Here is a 25,962-nt window from a genome sequence, read left to right on the forward strand (position 1 = left end):
GTGCCACAGCAACGGTGCGCTTGCAAAATATTGCCGGGGGGAAACAGGTTTTGGTGTAACACGCCCACAAAAATATCGCCTACAGGACGTGAACCATGGCAGAAAAATGGCTACATCCCCGCAAGATCAAACACCGCAAAAGTTAGTAAAGGTCGTGTTGAAAACAGCTGAAAACTGCTACACAACCGGAGGTTGTAGGGCGGGACTTCAGCGGGTGGCTTGTTCCGCCCAATGAGAGGCTGATCTATGCAGCGAACTTCCGCCCACTCAGACTAAAGGGGCGCTGACTTGTACGAATCGTTGTATGGGGATATGCTGAAATTTTGCAAAACTTCTCGTAAGGCTCCGCCTCCGACAAAGCAGATAGCTGATCATAGTGTAGGGTAATGGGGTGGCACCTGGGGTGGCCAATCAGATTTCAGGGGCCACTCCCTTTTTTTTCTTTGTGATTCCAAGTCAAGACAGGACAGACATAGAATGTCCTCCATCTTTCCTACTATAGCCCCAGTAACACAGCAACAGGAAACTCCTTGACTTTCCCAGAGGGGCCCCTTTTTTCCCATATATTAATCTTTATCAAGATAAAAACTGTCCTCCTCCAAAATAGGACTACATAGGTTGTTTGTACAAGCAGCTTCCCATAGTTGTATAATAACGAGATACTGGACCAAGATGGCGACTATTCATTCGATTGTAGTGGCTTGTCTGGCGCATACACCACAAAAGTTTTCTAGCTTTTAGGTTTACTTCTGCAGTATGCGGCCCACTGAACATGTGCAGTAGTGTTTCTGCTGCTGGCTCCGTCCACGAGCTCTGCTTGGTTCATAGATTTTACATTATGATGACATCACAGATTTTTAAATAGCTTTTTCTTGGCTCCAGGAAAGTTTTACAAAGATAAAACTACCATGGAAGAAAAATTCATACATGAAAGAGTCATAAATGGCCTTGTTTGCAGTTCAAGGTGTCCTGTCAACAGATTTACAGACGTCACTTTTGTAATAATGGCCTATGGGGAAAATGCTTTTTGGGCAGCAGGGGTTTTGTTGCTGCAACACCACAAGGGGCTACTGGGAACAATTGGAAGCAAAGCTGAGCTGTGTTCCTTTGAGCCTGATTGAGACTCATATTTAGCTCATTGTTAGCTAGAGTGGCTGTAGTAATTATGACGAGAGCAAAGAAGGATGTCAGGTTATGTAGTATGAAGAGTAGTATTAAGAGGTTGGGGTGGATAGATGGGTCAAACAAACACATGCCTTCCACCCAGGAGACCGCTGTTCATGTCCCCTGTGAACCAGGAGTCAACTTTGAGTTACAGTATTTTACCTTTTTCCACACATATTTCACATGATATATTTGTGGAATGTCACTCATGTTTGGTATATCATGTTACCATAGTAACCTGACTCTTCCCATATTCTCCAAGCATAGTATGCGCTTTTACCCTCGAGCAGACGATACTAGATTCCCAAATGTAGACTGAATCATTTTAAAAATTAATTTGTGCCTACCTCAATTAAGATTTCAAATAATGTTGGTTGATACTTTAGGGATTGTGTTGCTTTGCTTATGGTGCTCTGTTTTATACTGGTGTTATGTGCAGTTACAATGAATGGCTGATGGGCAATACTGTTATGTGTGGTATGTGTTTTTATGTGTTTATGGTGTATGCTTAATTTCTTGTGGACTATTACCGTAAGGCAGCAATACTTAGCATACGTAGCAATACTACAGCTCCTGAGTCCAAGACAAATTTCCCTATGGGTACAATAAAGTATATCATATTGTATCGTATCGTATGGCATGGCATCATATTGTATCGTATCGTATGGCATTGCAACAAATGAACATATTCTAAGCCAAACCATGATCTTTTTTCTAAACCTACCCACTTAGTTTTGGTGCAACTGCAACCATTTCACAACATTACCAACATGTATAAAACTGCAGCAGTTAAACTGCCACATACAAGCTTCTCTTTCAGTTAACTATGACAGCAGTAGGGGCACTATTTCAGGAAACACTCCAGTTAGATGTGTTTGAGGGTAGGAACAAGGGATGTAAAGGTTGGAGGACTTTTTCAAATGATAATGAGAAGTAATGGAAATATTGTCAGTGTTTCTATTTCATTTCAAAAATATTGTTGGATGGAATCAAGTCATGGATTTATTAATTATGTCAATAAAGTGTTGTGAGACGCTGCTGCACCTGTTGCATCAAGTTTCACAGTATTTTTCTGTGATTTTCTTGTTAATACTATTTATACATGCAATGCAACTTGAACTGGCACCTGTGTGACTCTTGCTTTTATTGATCAGGTCACAAAGATCTGTTTTTCTGTTCTATCATGGGTTTTGATGTAAAACCTCCTTTTCCTTAACCTGCTCACATTATTCAGTTTGTTCATCATGTGCACCATCCTGACCAACTGTTGCTTCATGGCCATGTCCGAGCCGGCATACTGGGCCAAATACCTGGAGTAAGTACACCTGGAAAATTCTGTGCGTCTGACTGTCGGTATGTCTGTCTGTCTCTGTGGGAGTTAAGGGGTTTCCCACAGAGTGTCTAACTGCTGCTGAATGTAGCGCTGCCAGCAAATGCCAGCACACTGTGTGTCTGATGATGTAACGGCATCCAGAGGGTGGAGGAAAACATTTGGCTGATCATTCTGTACAAACTGTGGCAATCAAAGTCAAATGCAAAGTTTATTTTTGGTATAATACCATTTTATCAATGCTTCAAATTAGAATTTGATGAAAGAAAATTGGCGGTCTGACTCTGACTAAACAGAAACCACTAAAAGTTGCTACTTGTTGGGTTTACAGCTGTACTGTATTGTATGTCTGCTGGTCTGTCAGTTACTTAATGAGACAATCATGTTTCAGACAGTATCAATTAAAAATCTCACTTACAGTACAGTGCAGTACAATTAAGTGCAGTACAGTACAGTGCAAGGCAGTACAGCACAGTACAATATAGTCCAGTCCAGTCCAGTACATTTCAGTGCAGTGCAGCCAGTCTCTCCTTATTTTTTTACCTGCATGTTTTTTGCCCAAACCAGCATTGGACTAGCATAAACTGGAGATGTATGTAAAGGGAAGACTCATGGTTACCCATGGTATCCATTTTTATTCAGATATCTTGAGGTGAGTGGTCAGGGGACGTCTGCTTTGAAACCCAGCCCGGTAGCTAGAGCCTCTTGAAGACGGGATTGTTGGCCGGGATCACCGACGGTCCAGCGAGTCTCAGAGGGTTAACAGTCTCACTGAACTGGATGCAAACACAATACTTTTAAAAGCTTTTGACCTATTAATCAGGAGAAATACCCGCACTGATGTGCATACGTGTCACCATGGTCACTATATGATTTGCATAAATAGATCATATACATGGCCCCCTGCAGATCAATTATGAAACGCTTCCTGAACAGATTTCATGATCAACAGATGGATTTATTAGTGGTTGAGCTTTTGAAATGCTAAAATCACCCATGTGCTACTATTTAATCCTACAAACGGCTCCAGAGTCTGTTAGGACGCAGAACAAGACTCACCTTTTCAAGTGGTCTCTGTTTGGTTGTTTGACAGCTTTCACAGCAGCCCAAATGGGCAAACAGACCTAAATTAGTTTTAACTGAACCAAACAGGTCAGATGTGAAAGCACCCTGAATGTAAATTTAGTTAATTTCCAGCTGTCTTGTTTTTGGCACAAAAGGACTCTTTTGTTGTAATAAGTTCCCAAAGAAAATTAGGTTTATCTTGCAGACTGATATTTAAAACTTGAGGAGTTAAATTCTAAGGTATTTGAATACGTTGACACCAGGCAGGTTACTCTGGATGACCTGACCCTTTGAGGTATTTCAGCTGTGGCTTCCAGCTGCTGCTGCTGACGTGACTGCCTCTCTCTCTCTGCTGTCTGTCTGTCTTTGTACGGTTGAGCTGACGCCCTGTCGGGTCAAACTTGTTTCTGGGGACAAAATAAATAAGTGAAGGATGTTTGACGGAGAGTTGAGGCTCTGCTCATTTTATGAATATTCAACCTTCCTCTTTCTTCCACTCTTCTTCTCCTTCTTTCTCTCTCTCTGCTCTTTCCTTTCATCTCCTCTCTCATTTCGCCAATCTCTCCTCCCTTCTTTTCTCTTTTACTTCTCTTCCTCCTCTCTTCCCTTCTCACATCTTCCTCCTTCATTTCCTATTCTCTTATTTCTCATTTCTCTTCCTTCCTTCCTTCCTCTCCTTCTTATCTATCATCACCCATTTTCTCTTTACTCTTCTCTCTCTTAATATCCTCCCTTTCTCATTTCCCTTCTGCTGTCCTCCATCCCTCAGGTACACCTTCACAGGTATCTACACGTTCGAGTCTCTCATAAAGATCTTGGCCAGGGGTTTCTGTGTGGGGCCCTTCACTTTCCTGAGGGACCCCTGGAACTGGCTCGACTTCAGTGTCATCGTCATGGCGTGAGTCAAACACACACACAACATTCATAAAACTGCTCGTTCTGAATAACATACTGCACCCACAGCTTAGAACTGCACACACCTCCAACTAAAGACCTGCATCAAAGGGTGCGAGCGCCTCATTCACTATAATGAGGCCTGTTTGTAGGGTGTACTCTGTAATGCACAAATGTCACAATGTCATAGAAAACCAGTGTTCAGTGTGTTTCCTGCTGTGATTAAAGATGAAAATACATCTTTATGAGTGAATATGATCAACTAATCAAGATCATATGAAGCCCAGACTGAGAACGTGCCATAAATGTGAAATATCAGCCTCCAGATTTAGTCACCAGGTTTGTCACTGTTTAAATTACTGCAGTGAAAACTACCACATTCACATTATTGCCTGCAAAAGTCATTTCTTCTGGTAATCAGAACAGAAAATCAAATTATTATTTATATTTGCTGATAAGTTAGCTGCACAGATTCTCTGCTAGAACCTTATGTGGAGCAAAGCAGCAACATTTTTCCACTGTAATGCTTCAGTTAAGTCCGTTCTCACCTTATTTCATCTACCTTACAACAAAATGTTTTTTCAATTAATGTTGCTGTAGCAGTGCAGTGGCATGAAAAGACAAATATTTACTCATAGTGATGTATCCTTGTAAGGGTGAGCATTATGGTTTAAAATCTTCTATCACAGTATTTGTAATTTTATATCACAGTAACTGCATAAATCCTAATACAGTAATTCTTCTGTAAATTCAGTCAAGACAAAGTTTAACTGCATTTTATCACATTTGATTATTTTCTTTTATTGGAACTTCCATACAAATAAAAAAACAACAATAACAGCCTCACATTAGACAACAAAAAATAATCAAAACAGTAAAACTAAAATGGAAGCTTGACAACAATATTTCAAGTGTTATAGATTTTTGTATTTACAACTTCACTGTCCTCCTCCATGTCTGCCCAAATCACATTACCTCGTGTGGCAGCTGGACTCGAGAGGTTGTGAGATCATGTGAGAATCCAGCCCAGAATTGCTTCATAGCCCGCCATGGATTGCTCCCACAGTACAAACAATGTTGGCAAATCTCTACTGATGGACACATTTCTACTTTTGCACAGTAAATACCGTCATATCACAGAATCCTACATCTTTAAATTGTTAATCTTGAGTCCAACCCACTAAAAAGAGTCTAAATACTTCAAATTCTTACATAAATATCGATATTTGACAGCAGGGGCTCAAATAAAGTCCAAAATACTGTTCTTACTCACTGATCCTGATGTTTTTTCCTTGTTTCAGATTTTAGTTTCAGTATGCCAATTTCATCTTTCCATGACAGCATAATTGGTCTATTGTAGGTAAAAGTATGGAGTTTGGGTTATATTCCAAGAAAAAACCTGCATATTTTCTGAGATCGAGTCCCATATTTCTATTTAAAAAAAGGAAAGATAGTGTGAATTATATTCCAATCTTGAATATAGATAGGAATCTCAGAGGATTTCTGTTTTGTTTTTGTTTGTTTTTTTTCAAAATTTCAACTTTGTACTGGCAGAGTTAGGATTTTTTTTTCCACTTAAATTTGTGTTTTTTTCATCCCGTAAATAAAGAAATATACAATAAAAAAAAAAGAATTAGGTTTTTTTTGTGAATTTAAAACTTTAATGTTGAAAATTCTGAGTACTTTCTCCAAATCTCACCCCCTTGACCCTAGCTCCATATTATTTATACACCATGGTACGAGTCAGGAGAAAAGTCAGAAGAAAAAAATAAAATAAATAAAAACTATAATGAAAAAGAAAGTAAACATCAGAGTTGGACAGTAGTTTATTTAAGTGTAAAATGTTGCAGATTAATATATGACACATGACTATAACGTGGGTCTAATTCAAACACATTCTAGCTTACCTTAGTTTTATTTGGTGTCACGCTGCATCACAATCAACACTTCCAAGCGTCAGTGATTATGCAATTTCAGCTACTGGAAGGCTTATAATGTGAAACATCTGTGAGGGAAAAGAACTGCAAAGTAGAAGTGAGTGGAATTAATCAGTGAATGAAAAGAGAAAGTGGTGAGAGGACGACATGACTGTGTTGTACTGATGGGATTATGGCTGTGGAATTAAAAATAAAGACTAATAGAAGCCTGTCTCTGCAGCTGAGGTACATACTGTGAAAATGTGCAGTTTGAAGTCAGTTTGTGCAGCTGAGCAGAAGTAAATTCAGACACATTTGCAAAGTAAGGAGAAAGTCTGCAGAACTTTGTCTCATTGTGCTGTCAGTCCGAAAAAAACAAACTTCAGACTGCAGCATCATATATCATTAATAAACTTAATAAGTCTGGGCGGTTAAAAATAAATCTGTGCTGTGATGAGGGTGTTTGTTTCTTGTCCACAGTGGTGGAAAGTGTCTAAGTACAGTTACCCAAATACTGTAGTTCAGTGCAATTTTGAGGAACTTGCACTTTTTATGTCCACATCACTATAAATCACAACAAAATATTTATATAATTATATATACTTTTGCTTCTACTCTCTTCTACTTGTGAATTATCTGGTTTAAAACATTCTTCCAAAAACATGATGTTTTGTCCAGATAATATTAAAATGTTGCACACACATTCATGTGTCAATTAATCGTGTGTATTAATCATCCAGTATTATGAATATTATATATAACATGTTTAATTTGTATAGTAAGGACACTTTGCTGATGTGATTTCTTACTACTTACTACTCTTGCTTTTATTTAAAGGACAACTTTGCTAATTTTCAATGTATTTTCCCATGTTTTTGTGTCTAAGTGACTTATGGCAACAACAACTTTTGGAATTCCTCTAGTATTTTGCGAGACTTTGCGAGACAAAAGTAGCTACAAGGTAACCACTTGGGGCATTTTGCAACATCAGTTTACGTCCAGTAAAAGTGTTTGTCTTGGCTCAGTAATTGTTTGACAACATTATGGAGAGGATCTCTACAGAGATGGACCCTTTTTAAAAGAGTAAGATCATTTTTATTTAACCAGAAACAGACCCAAAGTCATCATTGTCAAACCCACCAGACGCAAGTAAAATAAAACTTATAACTGAGGAGAGCTAAATATCTCTCAAAAACGTTTCTGTACAGTTCTCACACACGTTCTCACACACACACACACACACACACACATACACACACACACACACATAAAAGGCAACAGGTCTAAAGTGGGAGAAGTGAATCGTTTGATGATCCACTTGATGAATAAGATGACTTTACTCAGTGTTTTTGAAGAAAAAAGAGAAGAGCGGTTTTCTCAGTGACACCCATGCATTTTCCAAATTACAGGTTTGAAAAGCTCAAGGCTTCCGAAACTCACTCAGCACATAAATGAACCATCAAATCATCAATTCAAGCCAGAAAAAAAAAAGACTCAGAAGCTGCAACTCTGGGTGTCTGTTTCCTTTGACGCCCACTCTGCGAGCCGTAGCCCGTCATTTTGTTTCAGCAAGCGTGACCTGTCCACTGCAGTAATTGACTGACTGATGGAAAATCGCTGTAGTTTGGTTTGATTAGCGATCAGGCAGCGATCAATCACAATGCTGAGGAGCAGGGAGGCATGGAGGGAGGGACGCTGGCGGTAAGATAAACGATCACAATGAACCAATCGGATCAATAATTGACCCCTAGGATCGGCTCGGGGGTTAGTGTGCAGTGTAATGAAGCGGTGTCACCTCCAACGTGGCCCCCCGCTAAATTGAAGTGTCTTGATGAAGGTGCCCTCAGAGGGTGTGGACGCCGTGTCTGCAGAGCTACATAATGCGACCCTGACGACCTGCTGCCAAATCCCTCAGAGGGAAAAATGGCTTTACTTAAAGGACAAATTCCCCATTAAAACAGTTAGCTCTTAAAACATCTGCTGATGATTTACTTCACATTCTGTCTTCACTCAGCACGTCTGCTTCTTCTTCATGTGGGTAGACATCGCAACTTTTCATCCACATATTTTAAGCAGCTTTATGGGAAACCCTGTCGCCTGCAGAATACATTCACATATAAAAACATAATTGCTGACTGGATTGAGTTAACTGGCAATGGTGTCCAAAGGGCAAGAGTTCGCATGCTACGTGCCATATGTGGTTGGTTAAAACACTTGGTTGAGAGTCCAAAAATAATGGCGGTTTTGGTTGAATATTAGCCCCTTCCATACAGCCTCTTCAGGCATTATTCCTCCACACTGTTCTGCATAAAATGCATGACACAGGGAGGCATTGTTATGTGTTATGTGTGTGACCCACCACTGAGGAATTTAAAAAGCAGGTAGTAGCAATAAGCGGCTAACTCAAAAAAGTTAGTTCTTTAGTTCAGTATAAAAATAACTGGACACAGTATTGGTGGTGAGACCCCTTTGGTTCCCATGAAAGTTGCTTCTTGGTGCATGAAGCCAAAAATGTTCCGCTGCAGCATATAAAACTACCCAGATGATTGGCACTGCCTCTACACCATAGGCTGCATATAAAGATGGTGATGTGTCTCCACACTAAAATATCCTGGATACGGCTGCTGCCATCTTGCTCTTGAGATGTCAGAGCCAGAGTCAGTGCAGTAGCGACCTCTGAGGCACCAAGTTTCCCGCTTCACTAGAGACTAATGCCGGCCGAGCTGGCTACTTCCTGCTCTCCTAGCTTGAATGAGGATAAAGTAATTTAATCATGTAGCTTTTGAGACTTTCCAAATGTTATCAGACAGAACAGATTAAATTCTGATAGTGGAATGAGTCACTTTGCGAGGGTTGTGATGCTCAAAAAATTAATCCACTGATTCACAGACGTCTCTTTTCCAATATAAGTCTATGGGCGACATAGCATCACATGACGGATGTATTTACACTGTGCGGCAATTATGAAAATAAGCTTCAAAGCCGAGTGCACTTCCTCGGTGCCTGGTATAAAACAAGTGTCAAAGATTCATGTAGGGCCACTGACTTTCCATCAGTATTTCACAAGTTGGGAATGAGAATGTGTTGTATATTAAAAAAGCAGTGTTGGCTTAATGGTGTATCTTCCTTACAGCAGTATTGTGGGATTTCTTTGTAAAAAGGGGTACTGAAACAGTAAATGTGTCCTAATTTATGTTTTAAATCAGTATTTACTCTTTTAATATTAACCAAAACCACCATCATTCTCTTGCAAGAAGGGTCCGGTTGTGCTCCAACAGAACTAGTTTGTAGAACGTGTTGTTTGGAAACCAGAAGGTTTGTACAGAGTGAAAAACTGGCCGGCAGGGGAAAAGGGAAAGACACATTATTGTTTAATTATGGACTTTTCAACAGTCTCTTTTGGAGAACCTTCATAGTGTTGCACTCAGTTGTTCTCCTGGAAAGTGACAGAAATATATTTATGTAAGAAATGAGAAAAGAGAGCTAAAGAGGGAAGAGAGAACTTACTTAGAAATAGTGGTGGTCATATTATTATTATACATAGATACACTACAGATTTCTATTTTTAAAACACAACTTTATGTTATTTCTAATTTCCCTTCAACATAATTAAGGCTTGAGTTCTGCTTTTCCATAAAAACATTGATGACACTGCAGATTTCTTGAAGTTATTACCTTAATGTCCACAGAACATGTGATGTTAATGAGATAAATCTAGTTAAGTTAGGAGACCTGCAGTGAGACTGGGGAGACAAAACAGACAAATGGACGAAGCTGTTCATCTGAGGGACTAAATGAAGTAATTGGAGGGTTTGATTTAGTTGTCCACGAGCACCAATTATCCACTCATTTGAAGGGAGTAAGTTTATTAAGCATGCAAATGAAAAATGTTTTCCTGTAACACATACTGGGCTCCGTACTCCTGCCTCTGTTGGGGGTCACTGATTTATTATCTACCTCAAAACTAACTTCAGAAAATCACTGTTTAAGGTCCAGTGTGTAGGATTTCAGGGGATATATTGGCAGAATTGTAATATAATATAGAAATGTTTTTAGTGCTTTAAATCACCTGCTCAATTGTTTTTAAGAGGAAGAGAGCTTTGCTGATAATTGGCTCCTGGTAAAAAGCTTCTGAACAATGAACACTGAAGGAAGTCTAACCAGGAAAAGTTTCAGCTGGTTGCAATCTGCAATACTCACTGCTTGATGTCACTAAATTGGCCTAAATCTTATACACTGGACCTTTAAGACTAATTTCATTTTATGAATCTTACGACTCCGACACGACTCCATTTAAAAGCTCCGTAACTCTAAAGATATGTGTATTGCCACCTTAACTGATAATAACAAAAGCATATCGCTCTTTGACTATTGACTGTGAGAAGAGCACTCTGGGAAATATAGGCTGTCTGAGGGAAAGTTGGCACATGACAAGAAATAAATAACAACACAGTTTTCTTTCAAAACACTTTTAAATATTCCACCTGCTCCTTCTTTCATTTCCCATCTGTTTGTCTATGGTTCTGTGGACGACACACACACACACACACACACACACACACACACACACACACAGATACAAATGTCAGTAGGTGTGTGTCCTTGAACCGAGGGCCGTCCTGCGGTCAGTTGGATCTTTAGGAGGACAGGGACACATAAGTCACCTCTTTACACACACACACACACACGCACACATACCAAGGATGGTGATGTTAAATGAGTGTGTGGTCATGCACACACAAGAAAATACCATGATAGTGCATGTAAGGACACTCTCACACACACACACACACACACACACACACACACACACGTTCTGCCCCTGACACATCACCCCTCTGTGCCCTGGCTTTATTAAAACCAGAGTGATGGTCGGTGAATAGACACACCCCTACTGACACACACACACACACAACACTGTCTGATTGATGCTCTCTTCCCCACCCACCGAGTCAGGATTCCCATGGAGACAAAGTCCATCACCCTTCCCTCCCCACACACACACACACACACACACACACACTCGGCCCGCCCCTGTGTTACTGATATTGCTGGTGTAATGACATGTTAATGGCTGCCATCACCACACCAGCAGCACCACACTCGTCAGCCATTTTCACAGCATCAGAGCTGCAACATTTTATATCGTTTTAGCCAAATAAAATCATCAATAAATCAACACTGTGGTAGCCAAACATCTGAGGAGTTAGATAAAGACATGAGACTCTGATGTAGATATTTCTGAAAATGTCAGGAATGGATTTAGCATCCTCAATAAAACCCCCAAACCTCTGCAATATTGTCCAAATCAGCCAAGCAGTTGAAATATTTTCCATTAAGGTAATTATGCTAATTTACCTTCGTACGCAAGTCAGCATCTGACAGTTTCTAAGTGCTGGGGACCCATACTGTACAATTCTAACATAAAACTTTGGGGTATTCAACATTTCATGGTTCACATTGCTGGCAGATAGACTGCCTGGAAGGCTGTAGTGACTGAAAATTCGGTTTTTCTCTGATTTTAGGTAGAGTGAAGAATTGAGGCTGTTATTTTCAAGATAGAAAGGTCAACTTGGGCTCATAGTGAAGCTTCTAAATTGTATAATTCTATATACAAGTGAAGCAGTAATAATCACCATGAAGTGATGAAAACTAATTTTTTTTGATGGATAGTAATTCTTTGTCTTTTTGGGGATGATGTGAGTGATATTTGGCAGCAAGCCCCAAATCCTATCTTGCTACTTTCCCCTTTGTTTCAGGATACTTCCTGCCAAAGTTCTCAGGCTGTAATTACCGAAAGAAAATCTGAATTTCTTCCTTCTCACCAACCAATTGATTGGTCGATGGAGAAAAAAAATCAGCATGTAATCTCTAAATTAGCTAAATGTGCAACAGTGCACTGAGTGCACACCCCAGGGCAAACGTCCGTGCCTGGTCACTGGCTCTTGGCACCCTTTGGCGAAGGAATAAGGCAAACATTTTATGATGCTCCAAGCAACTGTCATTGTATAAAGACAAAGGAATACATTTAACCAGCGTAAACTGACACACCATCCCAGACTGTCCAACACTGACACTGAAGCATTCTAAATAGGTAAAATAATTTGATAAAAATAGATTTGTATTTTTAAGATCTAAGATAAAATAGTTATTTTTTTTTATTGAAATAGTTACAATAATGAATTCATTACAATGTAAAATAAAATAAAATAATGTAAAATTATGAGTATGACTGATAACAAAAAATGACTTGATATATAAACACTCTGGGCTCATTACAATGGGAGCAGGACTGACCTCTCTCCAGTATGAAGCGTCTCTGCTGTCACTGGTTCTACTGGTGCAGCCTGCTCTGGCCGCTGTGCCCCCCCCCCCCTCCCTCACTGTAATTCAATCAGCCTGCCAGTCAACGGTGGTGATATATGAGCCGTAATGGAGGGCCGTTAGCAGATGACTCAATCTAAGCAGGGGGGCCAATATGGCCACCATGGTTCACAACTTCATGTGATTCATTTAAAAGGGGAGAGAAGTGAGACCTTCCCACCCTGGCATTTTACCTGGTTGTTGATGGAAATTATTGTTATGGATTTCTTTTTGGTTCAAAGTTGAATTTAGCAAATTTCTTTTTTAATTCTATTTTTTTATTAACATATGAAGGTGTCTGGATGCTGACCTAGCAGCCTCCAGTGATGCCCCCAGAAATTTTTAATATGGGCTGCCAGGTGGGTCTACTGAATACACACCAAAACCAAGAGTCATAACCAATCATCAGGGACTGGATTGTCCTGTTGAAGTATATTAAAAACTATGTCAGTGTGGAGAGTTGTTGAAACTCATGCTGATATATGTTGGTTTCTTATCTTACAGTTAACCTTCCTAATTATCTTTACTGGTAACAAGTTTTCTCAAGTTTAGAGGAGACTCGGTAACCCTAACCTTAACCCACAGAACCCATTTTCATCAGACATCTTGGGGTAAAAGTTCAAGGGACCCCTTTGAAAATGGCCTTGCCAGTTCAGCCCCAGACAAAATTCAGCCTAAATATAGAGTGTTATGTAGTCCCCTTTTACCAACAAGCTGTGCCAACAGTACCAATGGATGCCTCATGTTGTCTAGTTTTAAAAGGTACCATTACCATCTTGCTGGAGCATACCATAGACAATAAAGTCAGCCCCCAATTATTTATGCCAGGGGGTGCCTTAAGTCTTCATATTTCTGTATGTATACATGTAAATTTGTTAGGAGATATACATTCAAAGTGATTTTGAAATACTGAAACAGAAAATTTCCCTCACTTTTGGATCTTGAATGTTGGTTATTTGGGGATGTGTTGAAAAACCATTGCCAGTAAATTTAATCCACCCAGCAATCATGTTTTCTCAAAATTACATTTGGAAAACCAAATTAATAGTATGTAAACATAATTTATAGGAAACAGGGTTGCCCGTTGACTTTCAATGATTTGTGCAAAGTCAGGAACATTGCAGTAGCTGATTCAGTTAAGGACTTTCATTAGTTGATGGAGTTAAGACCTTTTTTTAAGAAGCCTTTGGCATTTTAATCCATTTCAGCAAATACATATTCATGGCTTTATGTTTAGTTCAGGTGTTAGTAATACTTTAGTATATACCAGCGTTCACCAGTGGGTAGCAGTAAACAATATCTTCAAGGTACAGGAGGCGTAGGATGCACGCAGCCACTCGCAGAATACATGATATGCAGATTAAGGCATGTAATGAGGAACCAAAGTCCAATAATACAAGTTCTGCATGGATAGTTTTAGCTGTATGCTGTTAGCAACATCCCTGATGTTTGCACACCAAACCAATTGACGTGTGAATCAGGCACACAGTGTCAAGCGCAAATGAAACAACAGAACTTCTAGACCTGCTTGCTGGTTCCAGGTCAGCAACAGAGAGAGAGAGAGAGAGAGCTGTGTATCAGACAAGGACACCACTCTGCCATTGTAGGGTCTGTGGATGAAAGCACGTCCAACATGCTGACATACATTTGAGGTCAACACCCAGATGTGCCCATCAATGGGACAAGGAAGAAAAACAACCTGTACTTAGTATTTTCAGTTTGATATCACAAAGAAAGGAAAGTCTATTTAGTCACATTAACTAAAAATAGTAGTAGTAGTAAAAATAGTATTATCCAAGCTGCATTAGTTTGTTGGGTGTGCAGGTTTCTAATCATTATTAGCTACTGTATCAAATATTGGAAAATTAAAAGTTTACTTTTACTTACACTAGACTTTTTCTTACTTTATTGCAGGTTTTGCTATTACACGTTATCAAACTCATCACTTATTTCATTCATCCTGCCACATTTATACAACTTTCTCTTTGTCCTTCTTTGTCCTTCTGTACTCTTTTAGATATAACTCTTTTAGATATAATTTATTTATTTAGGTTTTATTATTCCAATCCATCTGTTTCTTCGACCCATTTACTCCAGAGTCTTATGCATTCATCCTCCCTCTTTCTCAACTTATAAGTGATTCTTTCAATTTCTTTAATATCTTCAACTGTTAATTTCCAGTCCTTAACAGATGGTGACTTAACATTCATCCAATTCCGTGTAATTTGTTTTAATGCAGCTATACGTATTATTGTATACAAATATTTATCTCCTCCGCTCTCTTTTTCTGCTGGAATGATTTCTAATATAATGTTGGGTGGCTGTAACAATTTTCTTTAAATTAAAAATACTTCTGATTTTCTCCTGAAAAGACATCCAAGAACAACAAATATGTCAGTTTTTAATTAACACATATTATAACCAAACATTTCTGTGAGGGCGATGTTAAATAAAATAAATGTTCGACCAAAATAATAATAATAATAATAATGATAATGATGATAACAATAATAATAACAATCATACATTTTATTTATAGAGTGCTTTTCATAGTACTCAAAGACACTTGACATTAGATAGAAATTATCATAAAATAGAATACACTTAAAATACACGCAACATTATTCACACATGAAGAAGCGGCTTTGAAAAGTTGAGTTTTAATGAAAATATGAAAATAATGAAAATGTAAATAGAGTGGGACATTTTACAGATGAAAAACAAATGGAGACACACAGTGCTTCTCCAAGTCAAATATGCTTTGTTGGTAGGACAGGGTACTTCTTAGTTGGTTGCTGCAGAGACTAGGCAAGACTCCTTCCTTCCATTTGGTGAACACACATTGGAGCAGGCAAGCGTGGGCCCAGGCGTGCGACATTAAAGAGGCCCTACCTTCAATTCCATCTAATCGTGCGCAAAGAACTGTGGGTACTTCATGCCCGCTGAGGATACATATATGCATCCTTGAAAATTCTCTGAAGGAAGGACTCAGTCTTTTCAATTCAAAGGATCCCTGACATTGGAACAGTCCGTCGACGAGATTTAATTTAGTAGCCTCCTTGAAATTCAGCTATTTATGGATCCTTCCTTGACTTTGAGAAGCACCATCTGTTTCTTCTGTTAAGTCATGGAAGTTCATTCTTGACATTGCAATAGTATGTTTTTACAAATTAATACTCAACTCAGAGGTCCTTTAACTAGAATTTTTTAGAGCTCTCAACCACATCACACACTCTTTAGCTAAATTACCCCTAACATATTGCCATTTCTGTCCTGCAGGTTCTTGTGACCTATGGGCTGATATATGACAAGCTAAAGTAGACTGATATTATTGGCCATGTCACTAGTTTGACTCCAGTCTGGACCCTTTGTTATGACTGATATAGTCTCTTATTTAATTGGATAAGATGATGAAAAAGCCTCAATATTTGTGCACGTATTCAGAATATTAATCTGCAACATGTGATCACAAATATTATATCAAAGGAAATTATCGTGAAAAAGACAAACTTACATTTGATGTTATCTTTCTTTCTTATATCTTTAATCTCTTCTCTTCCCATATTGTATTGAAGCCGCTTATAGCACCAGGTCTTTGTTGATGTTTTGAAAACTGTTGGTTCTCTAACTCATAAGGGGAAAACATTTAAATCACTGCAGTATTTTCAGACTTTGCTGTGTTTTTCTTCTTCTGTTGTATGTTGACTACCACCACACTGCCCCCTACAGGCTGTTAACAGAGTTTATCAAAGTAGGGAACCTGCAGGCGCTGAGAACCTTTAGAGTGCTGAGAGCCCTGAAAACTATCTCAGTCATCCCAGGTAAGGCCTCACCACCACCTGGGGGCGACAAGGCACAGAAAAAAAATCCCTCATCATCGTAACGTCGTCGTGAACGTCCTCTCTTGTTCGTCCCATGTCTGCTGTGTCTTGCAGCACCAGCCCCCCTGCCTACGTCCCACTCTCTATCCAATGAGGAGTCACGGGTGTAATCACCTGATCTGAACTGAAGACACAGTAAAGAAGGAGAAGTCAGACATGTAAGAGCTGAACACATGATCCACATGGATAAACAGTGACCAAAGTTTTGAAAAATCTCCACCTTAGAGAGCGTTTCTAAAAAAAATCTCTCTTTTAGTGACCTAAAACTCCATTTGGTATAGGCAAGAGGCTTTAACATGGAGGTCAATATCTGTTTTTAAACGTATCTGTATACATGTAGACCCAAAAGTCTTTTCAGAATCTGAAGTTGAGTTTGTCTCCAGTTTATATCCATGTGAGCAGCTTTGACCATCTTACTTCCCCTTCTTAATAGCAGATGTCTCTGGCTTGAACCTCCACCTGGCCTGTCTCTACTGTATCTCTCTCTGTCTCTCTCCATTTTTATATCCCTCTGTGTCGGCTCGTTGTTGCTCAATGTGGTCATACCCTTCTGTGTGTGTCTGTTCTTGTGCTTCTGTCTCCCGGCTTGTTGCAGATATGTGACTGAGTTTGTGGACCTGGGTAATGTGTCAGCCTTAAGGACGTTCAGGGTGCTGCGAGCGCTCAAAACCATCTCTGTCATCCCAGGTGAGGAAGGGAAATGCAGGGGAGTGAATATCAAACGCACCCCCTCCCGGCTGGGGCCTGCTGGAAGAACTAAAATCAGTGGCTGTGTTTGAAACCTCATCCTGCATACTACCTACTGAATAAATCTGCTTTTTCACATTGGTAAAGTACACATAGGTAGTATGCAGAAAGAAGCACCGAATTCTTCCTCATAATTAGTTGTGAGTGAACATCAGAGGCTTAGCAAACAGCAACTTTACACAAAACAACTCTCGACAGTGAGCCAAGCAATGACACAGGAGTAAAAATTGATTCTAATACTTGTTAAAAGGCTCACTGCTTCATTTAAATTGAAGCTAAATTCACATCTTGAAATGAATTTATGTTAATGATGAAAAAGATTTGTCAGCTGGCATCACTTTTGAATGTTATCAGCCCATTAAACGGCTGTTATCAGTTCTTTTCATGACCAACATTGTAGTGACTTGATTTCTACAAAACAAAAAACCTAAGCCACTGATGGGCTGCTACCAGGACTTCTAATTGACGCGTCGTCTGTGGCAGCTCCATTGAATGAATCAGAGTCCATGCGGTTGCTCAAACGTTGATCATTTATTTATGACAATCGGTCCATTTAACAATATAGCCTTTGTCGACCTACACACACGTATACCATTATAACTTGTATGCAAAACAAACAAAAGGCTCAAAGTTAGGCCACTAAAATGGCGGTCAAAAAACTGTGTGCTTCTCCCGGTAAGCAGCACACCTGTAGAGTAGTTAACTCTTCCTCTACTTGTACCTTCATAGACACCATTGTCTACACGCCACCTACTGTGGAAACCAGTGACCCACACATCATTGGACAGCGATACAAAAATGGCTCTAACAAACATAATGCGTCAGATGAGGGGATTCTGTACCTACGAGTAGATCAGAAGATGCGACGTTGTCAAATGGTCACAGTTTTGTAAGGTTTCACCTTAAGATTTGTTAGGTTAAGGCGCCAAAGCTACATGTTTAGGTTTCTCAGAAAATCATGGTTTGGGCTGAAATAAGTAGGGCTGGGGTTAAAAAACAAATTATGGCGAAAACATAGTGGGTGGCACGGTGGTGTGGTGGTTAGCACTGTCGCCTCCCAACAAGAGGGTTGCCGGTTCGATCCCGGGTGTGGGAGCCCTTCTGTGCGGAGTTTGCATGTTCTCCCCGTGTCAGCGTGGGTTCTCTCCGGGCACTCCGGCTTCCTCCCACAGTCCAAAGACATGCAGATTGGGGATTAGGTTAATTGATAACTCTAGGCTCCAGCCCCCCCGCGACCCTCAAGAGGATGAAGCGGTTAGAAGATGAATGAATGAATGAAAACATAGTTTCTTCCAAAACTAGAATTAAGATAAAAATATTCACAAACGAAAAAACACTAATGGTCGGTGATAAATACTATCACATAAACATGGACTTTCATGTTCTTTGTGAAAGCAATAGTTAGCTTTTGTTTCCATAGCATTATTTGACCTGCATAGTTTTAATGTAGTTTTATGTAACTTACATAGGTAACTGAGAAGTTACGTGCTTACGTTACGTTACGTGCTTACCTGCTTATGTCACGTTACCTGCTTATGTTACTTAACGTACTTAAGTCATGTTATGTGCTTACATCAAAATATGTTCTTACGTCACGTTACATGTTAATTTCAGCCCACCAATTTTTTTTCTAAACCATTCCGAGTAGTTTTGTTGCCGTAACCTAACCACAGCCAATATTTATGTGTTACAATGTGTTTCACCCAGGTGACAGCTGCGCGTCACACACAGAGGCTAAAGGAATGCCTTGTGTGTCAGTATGAAATGCCAAGGGGTTGTCAGTATTTGACAATCTGGGAATGATAATGGAAACTTATGTATGTCTTTTAAAATAACTCAGTGTTGACTTTTGGTTTGACATGGGCTAGGAACATGGGACACAAACATTTACTCAAATACAAATTTGAGGTACTTGTACTTTACTTGAGTCATTTCCTTTAATGCCACTTTATACCTGTATATTGATCTTTTTAATTGTATGTAGATGTATTTGTTCAGCCTTTTGCCCTTAATTTAAATACTAATTTAAAATGTGGAACTATTTCTTGAAATCTGTTGCTGCCTAGCCTCTGTATGTTCCCACTGTGCATGTTAGCATGCAGTGCCAATGGCGCCATTAGCATGCCATAAACATGATAGAAACATCTTCATGCCATGGTCGTGGCCTTGTTGTAACAGTGTCTAACACATGTTATAACTATAGCAGTAGTAGCAAACATTTGGAAAGCATGCCACAGCTGCAGCCATAACTAAATATAATCACGTTAGTTATTCATTAGCTTACAGACACTTCAACGTTGATTCTCTTGGTTAATTTTGGATGCAAATTGAAAGTGTGTCTGTTTCTAATGAATTAACTTAAAAGGGAAAGTGCTTTCAAGTGATAAAAAAGTGCAAAGAGAAACTGGTGTTAATTGATTTGGTCCAATTGGCTGAGGACAGTCAACTTGTCTGCACCCTTTGTGTTCTCAGTGTGTTTTGTTCCTGCTGTTTTTACCATATGTTTGTGTGTGTGTGTGTGTGTGTGTGTGTGTGTGTGTGTGTGTGTGTGTGTGTGTGTGTGTTGTGTTTTTATCTAAATGTTAATGGGGAGTTTGCTTTGCTTGATTTCGTTGGTGATGATGACTTTTCTTCCACAGTGGAAACATTTTTGAAAAACTTAAAAGCAGCTGTAAGATGAAAACCTTTCTAAGAAATGTTATACATCGACAGGACAAAACATTTTACGCTGTATTTTGAGAGAGTTTCATCTAACAGCAGAGCTTTTTTCCTGTTTTCTGTAAAACTACTTTTCTTTTTCATTTAATGTATTATTTATCATGTGATTTATTTCTATGGTGCATAAAGATGGCCGACCTTTAGTTTGACCTACCTCACATTGCTGTGGTTAGCTTTGAAACAATAAACTGAACAAGTATTAGCAGGTTCTTTAGATTTTCGTTCACAAATTAAAAATGAGTGTCTTGATAATTTATTGCTTTAACTCTATTTGGGTTTGGGCTAAAATATTTAGGACTTAGCATTTTGGAAAGAGACTGGAGGATTGGATTAAGTTAAGATTGAATTTAAGGCAGCTGCCATCTCTATGGTTCCTGATCCATTGATTAAAGGAATAGTTCACCCCAAAACAATGTAAATTTTGTATAGTGCTCAACTCTCAAGGCTGTCCATGGTACCAGAAAAAGTTTTCTATAGAGTGGTGTTAAGGAGAGTGCAGTGCCCAACAAATGGAAGCATAAAAGTGCAAACAGACTTGACAGAGTCTGAAAAGAAAAAGTAGTTGTAAAACATCTGAAAAACATTATGAAAATTCCTGTACAGCATTAACTAAGTGACTTGTATCTATTTGTAGGTTTAAACACAACTATTTTGCTAAACTTTTATGAAACACAATTTTCCAAATGAACAAACAAAAGTTTTAGCATTAACTCAGCAAAAGTAATTGTGTTTTGATTTTGGTTTTGGACATTTTGTAACCTTTTTTGCTCTGTTTGCACAGATATGCTTTCATTTTTTTGGCGCACTGCTCTCCTTAAAGGAATACTTAACCCACAAAATGACCATTTGTATATCAGTTACTCACCACGTTTCTTTGAATTTGTGAAGAAAACTTTATTTTTCTCACATTTTTCCACAGTGAATTAAGAATCCAAGCAGGGCGAACATTCCTGATTGATTGAACTCAGTGATGATGGGGTCCAGGTTTAACAACAGCAAAACTATATAAAAACATCTGTTTACGAACTCACACACAACTCATGCAATATAATCCAAGTCTCATTTATCCAGTCGTATGGCCAGTAAACACGACTTTTCACTAAAACATTGTGATATAAACCACTTCTGCCAACATGTAGCATGTCCTGAGCATGCCTGAAGAGACACGTAAGTATGAGTTTCGCTTGAGCAGAGTTCGAACACACAGGCATGCCCAGGCATGCTACTTGGCCATTCATATGACTGTTTGTACTGATGTTTATATCATAATGTCTCAGTGGAAATGCATGTGTTTGGGAAGTACTGTGCACATGGATGATTGGATATGGATTAAACTGCAAGAGTTGTGTGAGAGTTTGTCAATGAATGTTTTTATGTAGTTTTACTGTTGTAAAACGTGGTCCCTGTTTACTTAAGCTCACAAAAAATGTTTGCTTTTTTTTGGATTCTCCATTCATCTTGGAGGCATGCGAGAAAAAACAAAGTTTTCTTCACAAATTCAAGGTAACACACAATGAGTAATTGACATGCAAATGGTTATTTTGTGTATCTTCTTTAACACCACTCAGTTTAAGACACTTCATATGGCACCACAGAGAGCCTGGGGAGGTGAGTACTATATAAAGTTCATATTGTTTTTGGGTGACCTTTTCCTTCGAAGTAGTTCAAAATATGTGCCCCTTTATTCATACTAGCTGCTTGTTTTCTAGTTTTGAAATGGATTTTTACTGAACATAATGAATAATTTGTTTGGATTATCTATTTAATCAGAGACTGAAATTGAGCAAGCTCTTTATGTAATGTTTTTAACAAGGGTTCACAGCCACAATAACTTTTATCTGAATATTAATCCTGTCTGCGTCCATGGCGCTCTGGCAGGCCTGAAGACCATTGTTGGCGCTCTGATCCAGTCAGTGAAGAAACTCGCTGACGTGATGATCCTCACCGTCTTCTGTTTGAGCGTCTTCGCCCTCATCGGCCTGCAGCTCTTCATGGGAAACCTGCGGCAGAAGTGCGTCCGCAGCACGGCACACTGTGTCAACAGCAGCCTGCCGGCCAACACCACCTTCTATTGCAACAACAAGACCTGGGCCTCCATGAAGGACTTCATCAACGACGAGGGTGAGAATCAAAGTCTGAACTGTTACTGTGGATGTGATCAGTTGGTGTTGGCACACTTTGCAAAAGCAGTAAGGAGCTGGTTAGGTTTATTCATTGCTGAATAATTCATATTTGACAGAATGGGATGTGAGATTTTGGAAAGTGTACTTACTTCTGGCAGTGGGTCAGGGTTCAGGGAGGTTTTTCTCAGGTGTGTTTGGGATCAGATTCAGCGGTGTTCTGGTGTGGAGCAGCTTCCATTGTCCTGTCTGATTTCCCATTATCACAGCAGCTCAGGTTTAGTCTCAGACTTTGTTGAGGAGTGAAATGCCCCAAACTGTGACAAGTCCTCCTAGCAGTTATTCTCAGCATGACAGAAAATGGAAGCAAACATATTGTAAGTCACACACTCAGGAAACAGCCGATCTGATCTGATTCAATCTGGTCCAATGTGTTAGTTATTTGTTTCAGGAAGTGTCAGAGCCATTGAGCTTCCATTGGAAACATTGAGGTGACATCTTGTTGTTTCAGGGAATGTGGGGGTTTAACATCATGTTGGAATTACTCATAGATTATTCATGATGGGATTCTAAAGACTGATTCTGATTCTTTTTTAACTCAGCATTGTTAAACTTGACTATTTTTGACAATTTACAGAAAATACGATTGGACCTTCAAAGGGATAGTTAGAATTTTATGAAGTGGGGTTGTATGAGGTACTTATCTATGATCAGTGTATTAACTATGTTAGGTGGCAGTCTGCATGCCGCCAGTTTATAGAGGTAGGAAGGAGTGACGACACGGACTTTAAGCATAGTACTGCTGTGGATGTGGTCAGCAACAAAACATATTTTAGCCACCTAAAAAAATCTATATCAGTTTACATGTACTCTATATTTAGAATATTTTCACCACTCTACCTTACCATCAGACAGCAACTTTAGAACGGGGACTAAAGCCATTATTTTGCTCTCTTCAAAGCCGGACTCCATTGGGAAAACCAGTAATTTAGCTTCCTTGAACACTGGAACTGCTGATCTACTGCTGCCTTGATCAGTTACTTTGTTTTTGTTATTGTGGGACTTTGGTGAATCCAAACTTACCCTTTAAAGCATTAAAGTCACACGATTACACAATCAAACAAACTGATCAGAGCAGCAGTAGAACAGCAGCTCCTGTGTTCAGCAAGCCAAAATGACTGATTTTCTTAATTGATTCTGGCTTTGATGAGAGCATAGGTGGACATTATGTGAATAGCGTATACATAAACTGATACTGTTTTTTCATGCATCTGTATCGGGGACAGCTGTGGTTGGAAACATTGTGTTGTCAGTTGTCCATCCGTCTGTCTGTTCCATTCTCATGAACGCAATATCTCAAGATCTCCCCGAGGGAATTTGACCAAATTTGGCACAAACGTCCACTCGGACTCGACATGAACTGATTAGATTTTGGTGGTCGAGGTCTTTGTGACCTCACAAAACATGTTTTTGGCCATAACTCAAAAATTTATACTCTAATCATGACAAAATTTTAGGATAAAATGATGAATTGATATCATTTTGTATCCAAAAGGTCAAAGGTCAAATGTCAGCTTCACTTTGACATCACAATATTTGGCCATCACTCAATGGCATAACTCAGGAACAGAAGGGGAGACATTTGGTCAGAGTTTTTGACACTAATCTTGAAACTGTGCTGATTGTGCTGAAGATGTGTGAAGCATCTACCTTTCAAAATTTGTAGCTTCTTTGCAGCCACATCCATAATTGCAGCACTGTCAGTTGTCATAGCTACATGTTATTTTGGATAGACATGAATATAAACTGTAACTGCAACTTGACTGGTTCATGGAGACATGAAATTGTGAGGCAGTAGTTCTAGTTTAGGTGGCTAAAATATGGTTTGCTGCTGCCCCATGTTTTTCAAATTCTGATGATGGCAGCTGTAGTGGTCAGTTAAAAAAATATTTTTAAAAAGGAATTAATAAATGGACAACACTTACATTTTTAACATCAAGACGAGACAGCAGAGCAAGACAAGCTTCTAGTATCTTCTGTAGAGAGGTGTGTGTGTGTGTGTGTGTGTGTGTGTGTGTGTGTCTTTACTGACGTCAGTTATAACCACAGTGCCAACACGGCATTGTCCAGTCCATTTAGGAAACACCAGTCACCACTGCAGCATGACACACACACACACACACACACACACACACACACACACACACACACACACACACACACACACACACACACACACACACAGTGTCAGGTGTGATGTGTGTGCAGGCAGTTCAGCTGGGCAGTTTACCAGGAACATAATACATACAGGATGTGACACATGTACACACATGCACACACACACACTGACTTACACACACACACACACTAAGAGGTCATGCGAGGTTAGCCAGTATACACTATTTGACAGATCAGGTGTGTTGACCAGGGAACATAATATATGTTATGTGAACATACTAATACACACATACAGTAGCACATACAGTACACACATACACACACACACACACACACACACACACCTGCATATAGGTTGAGGTCAGGGTTAAGGAAACACTTAACGCTGCTGTCAGATGAAACCTGAGCTTGATACCACCTTGTCTTTTTCTCCATGGGACCAAATCACTAAACTGTCTTTGTGTTGCTGCTCATGTTCATATTTAATCTTCATACAGCAGGAAACTCTAAAATTACTGCAAATCATCCAGTGAGGAAATAGTTTCCGCCGGTAATCGATTAAGTATTTCTTATGTTTTGTTTCCATCTTCTCATTTCTACTTTTTTCACACCATGTCTTCTTATTTTGTGTTATTTTATTTTCATTTTGTGTCAGTCCATCTTTTCCTTTAGCCAGTGCTGGAGGAAGAATTCATATCCTTTAATTATTTAAAAGTAGCACAGTTTAAAAAAATAGAGGTCTTTTCCTCAACAAAACAAATGAACCAGGTGATTCAAACCAGCAAAAACACTGTATAAAGCAGTTTTACATTAAAAATCAGTGTTTCTCCGATGCTGTTTAGCATGGCAGGGCAAGTAGCTGAGCTGCCGATAATGTTTGCTCAGCTTGTTTCCCTGATAACTTAAGATTGAGACATCCGATGACTTAAAATTCTTATCTGGTTAAAACATACAGTTAAAAACTACTTAGAACTAAACATTGTATTGTACAAATGTGCCTTAAAGCTGGATAAAAAGTCTATTTATGACAGACAATTACAGCCCTGACACATGTGCGAAGCAGATATGAATACACTGACAGGCTACTGCCACCAAATGACTTTGTGTCCTTGCTTAAAATGACATATTTCTTTGGGTTTGAACATTGTTCAGTGACATTAACTTCAACTTCAACTTCTGGCTGATAACTGCCAACTGAAGAAGCAGCCAAGCCACCGTGACTTTCATACTCAAACAGAAATGTATACAAAAGTGTGTGCCAGATACATAGAACAAATCAACACACACTAATACTCACTGTATGACATTAACATAAAACAATGAATGCACGTTACTTATTGCTGATTATTATTAAAAAAACAACAACAAAAAACAGCTCATAGAAAGACTGCGTGCTCTTACTTTCACATGCGGAAATGACGTCATCAGCTGGGTGATCACGTGCTGTCCGAAGATGGCCGAGTGTGATTCAAGTGCGTTTTCGTTCAGACTGGTGGAAATGTTTTTTCGATTCACAAATAAAAACTGAGTTCACAAATGTCTGTTCAAAAGTTGTAAATGTTAGGAAGATATTCACAAATGCTTTT

General features: G+C 39.2%; 1 protein-coding gene across 1 annotated transcript in view; it reads left to right on the forward strand.

The window, feature by feature from the left end:
- LOC126397819 (sodium channel protein type 4 subunit alpha-like) overlaps positions 1–25,962 on the forward strand; it is a 365,246-nt gene that overhangs the window by 113,389 nt on the left and 225,895 nt on the right. The window contains exons 5-8 of the mRNA XM_050056785.1: positions 2,389–2,479; positions 4,329–4,457; positions 17,209–17,300; positions 21,957–22,199. Of these exons, the coding sequence (XP_049912742.1) occupies positions 2,389–2,479; positions 4,329–4,457; positions 17,209–17,300; positions 21,957–22,199 (555 nt within the window). The remainder of the gene's footprint in view (positions 1–2,388; positions 2,480–4,328; positions 4,458–17,208; positions 17,301–21,956; positions 22,200–25,962) is intronic.

This window comes from Epinephelus moara, chromosome 11 (genome assembly GCF_006386435.1).
Source record: "Epinephelus moara isolate mb chromosome 11, YSFRI_EMoa_1.0, whole genome shotgun sequence".
In the NCBI taxonomy this organism is placed as follows: Eukaryota; Metazoa; Chordata; class Actinopteri; order Perciformes; family Serranidae; genus Epinephelus; species Epinephelus moara.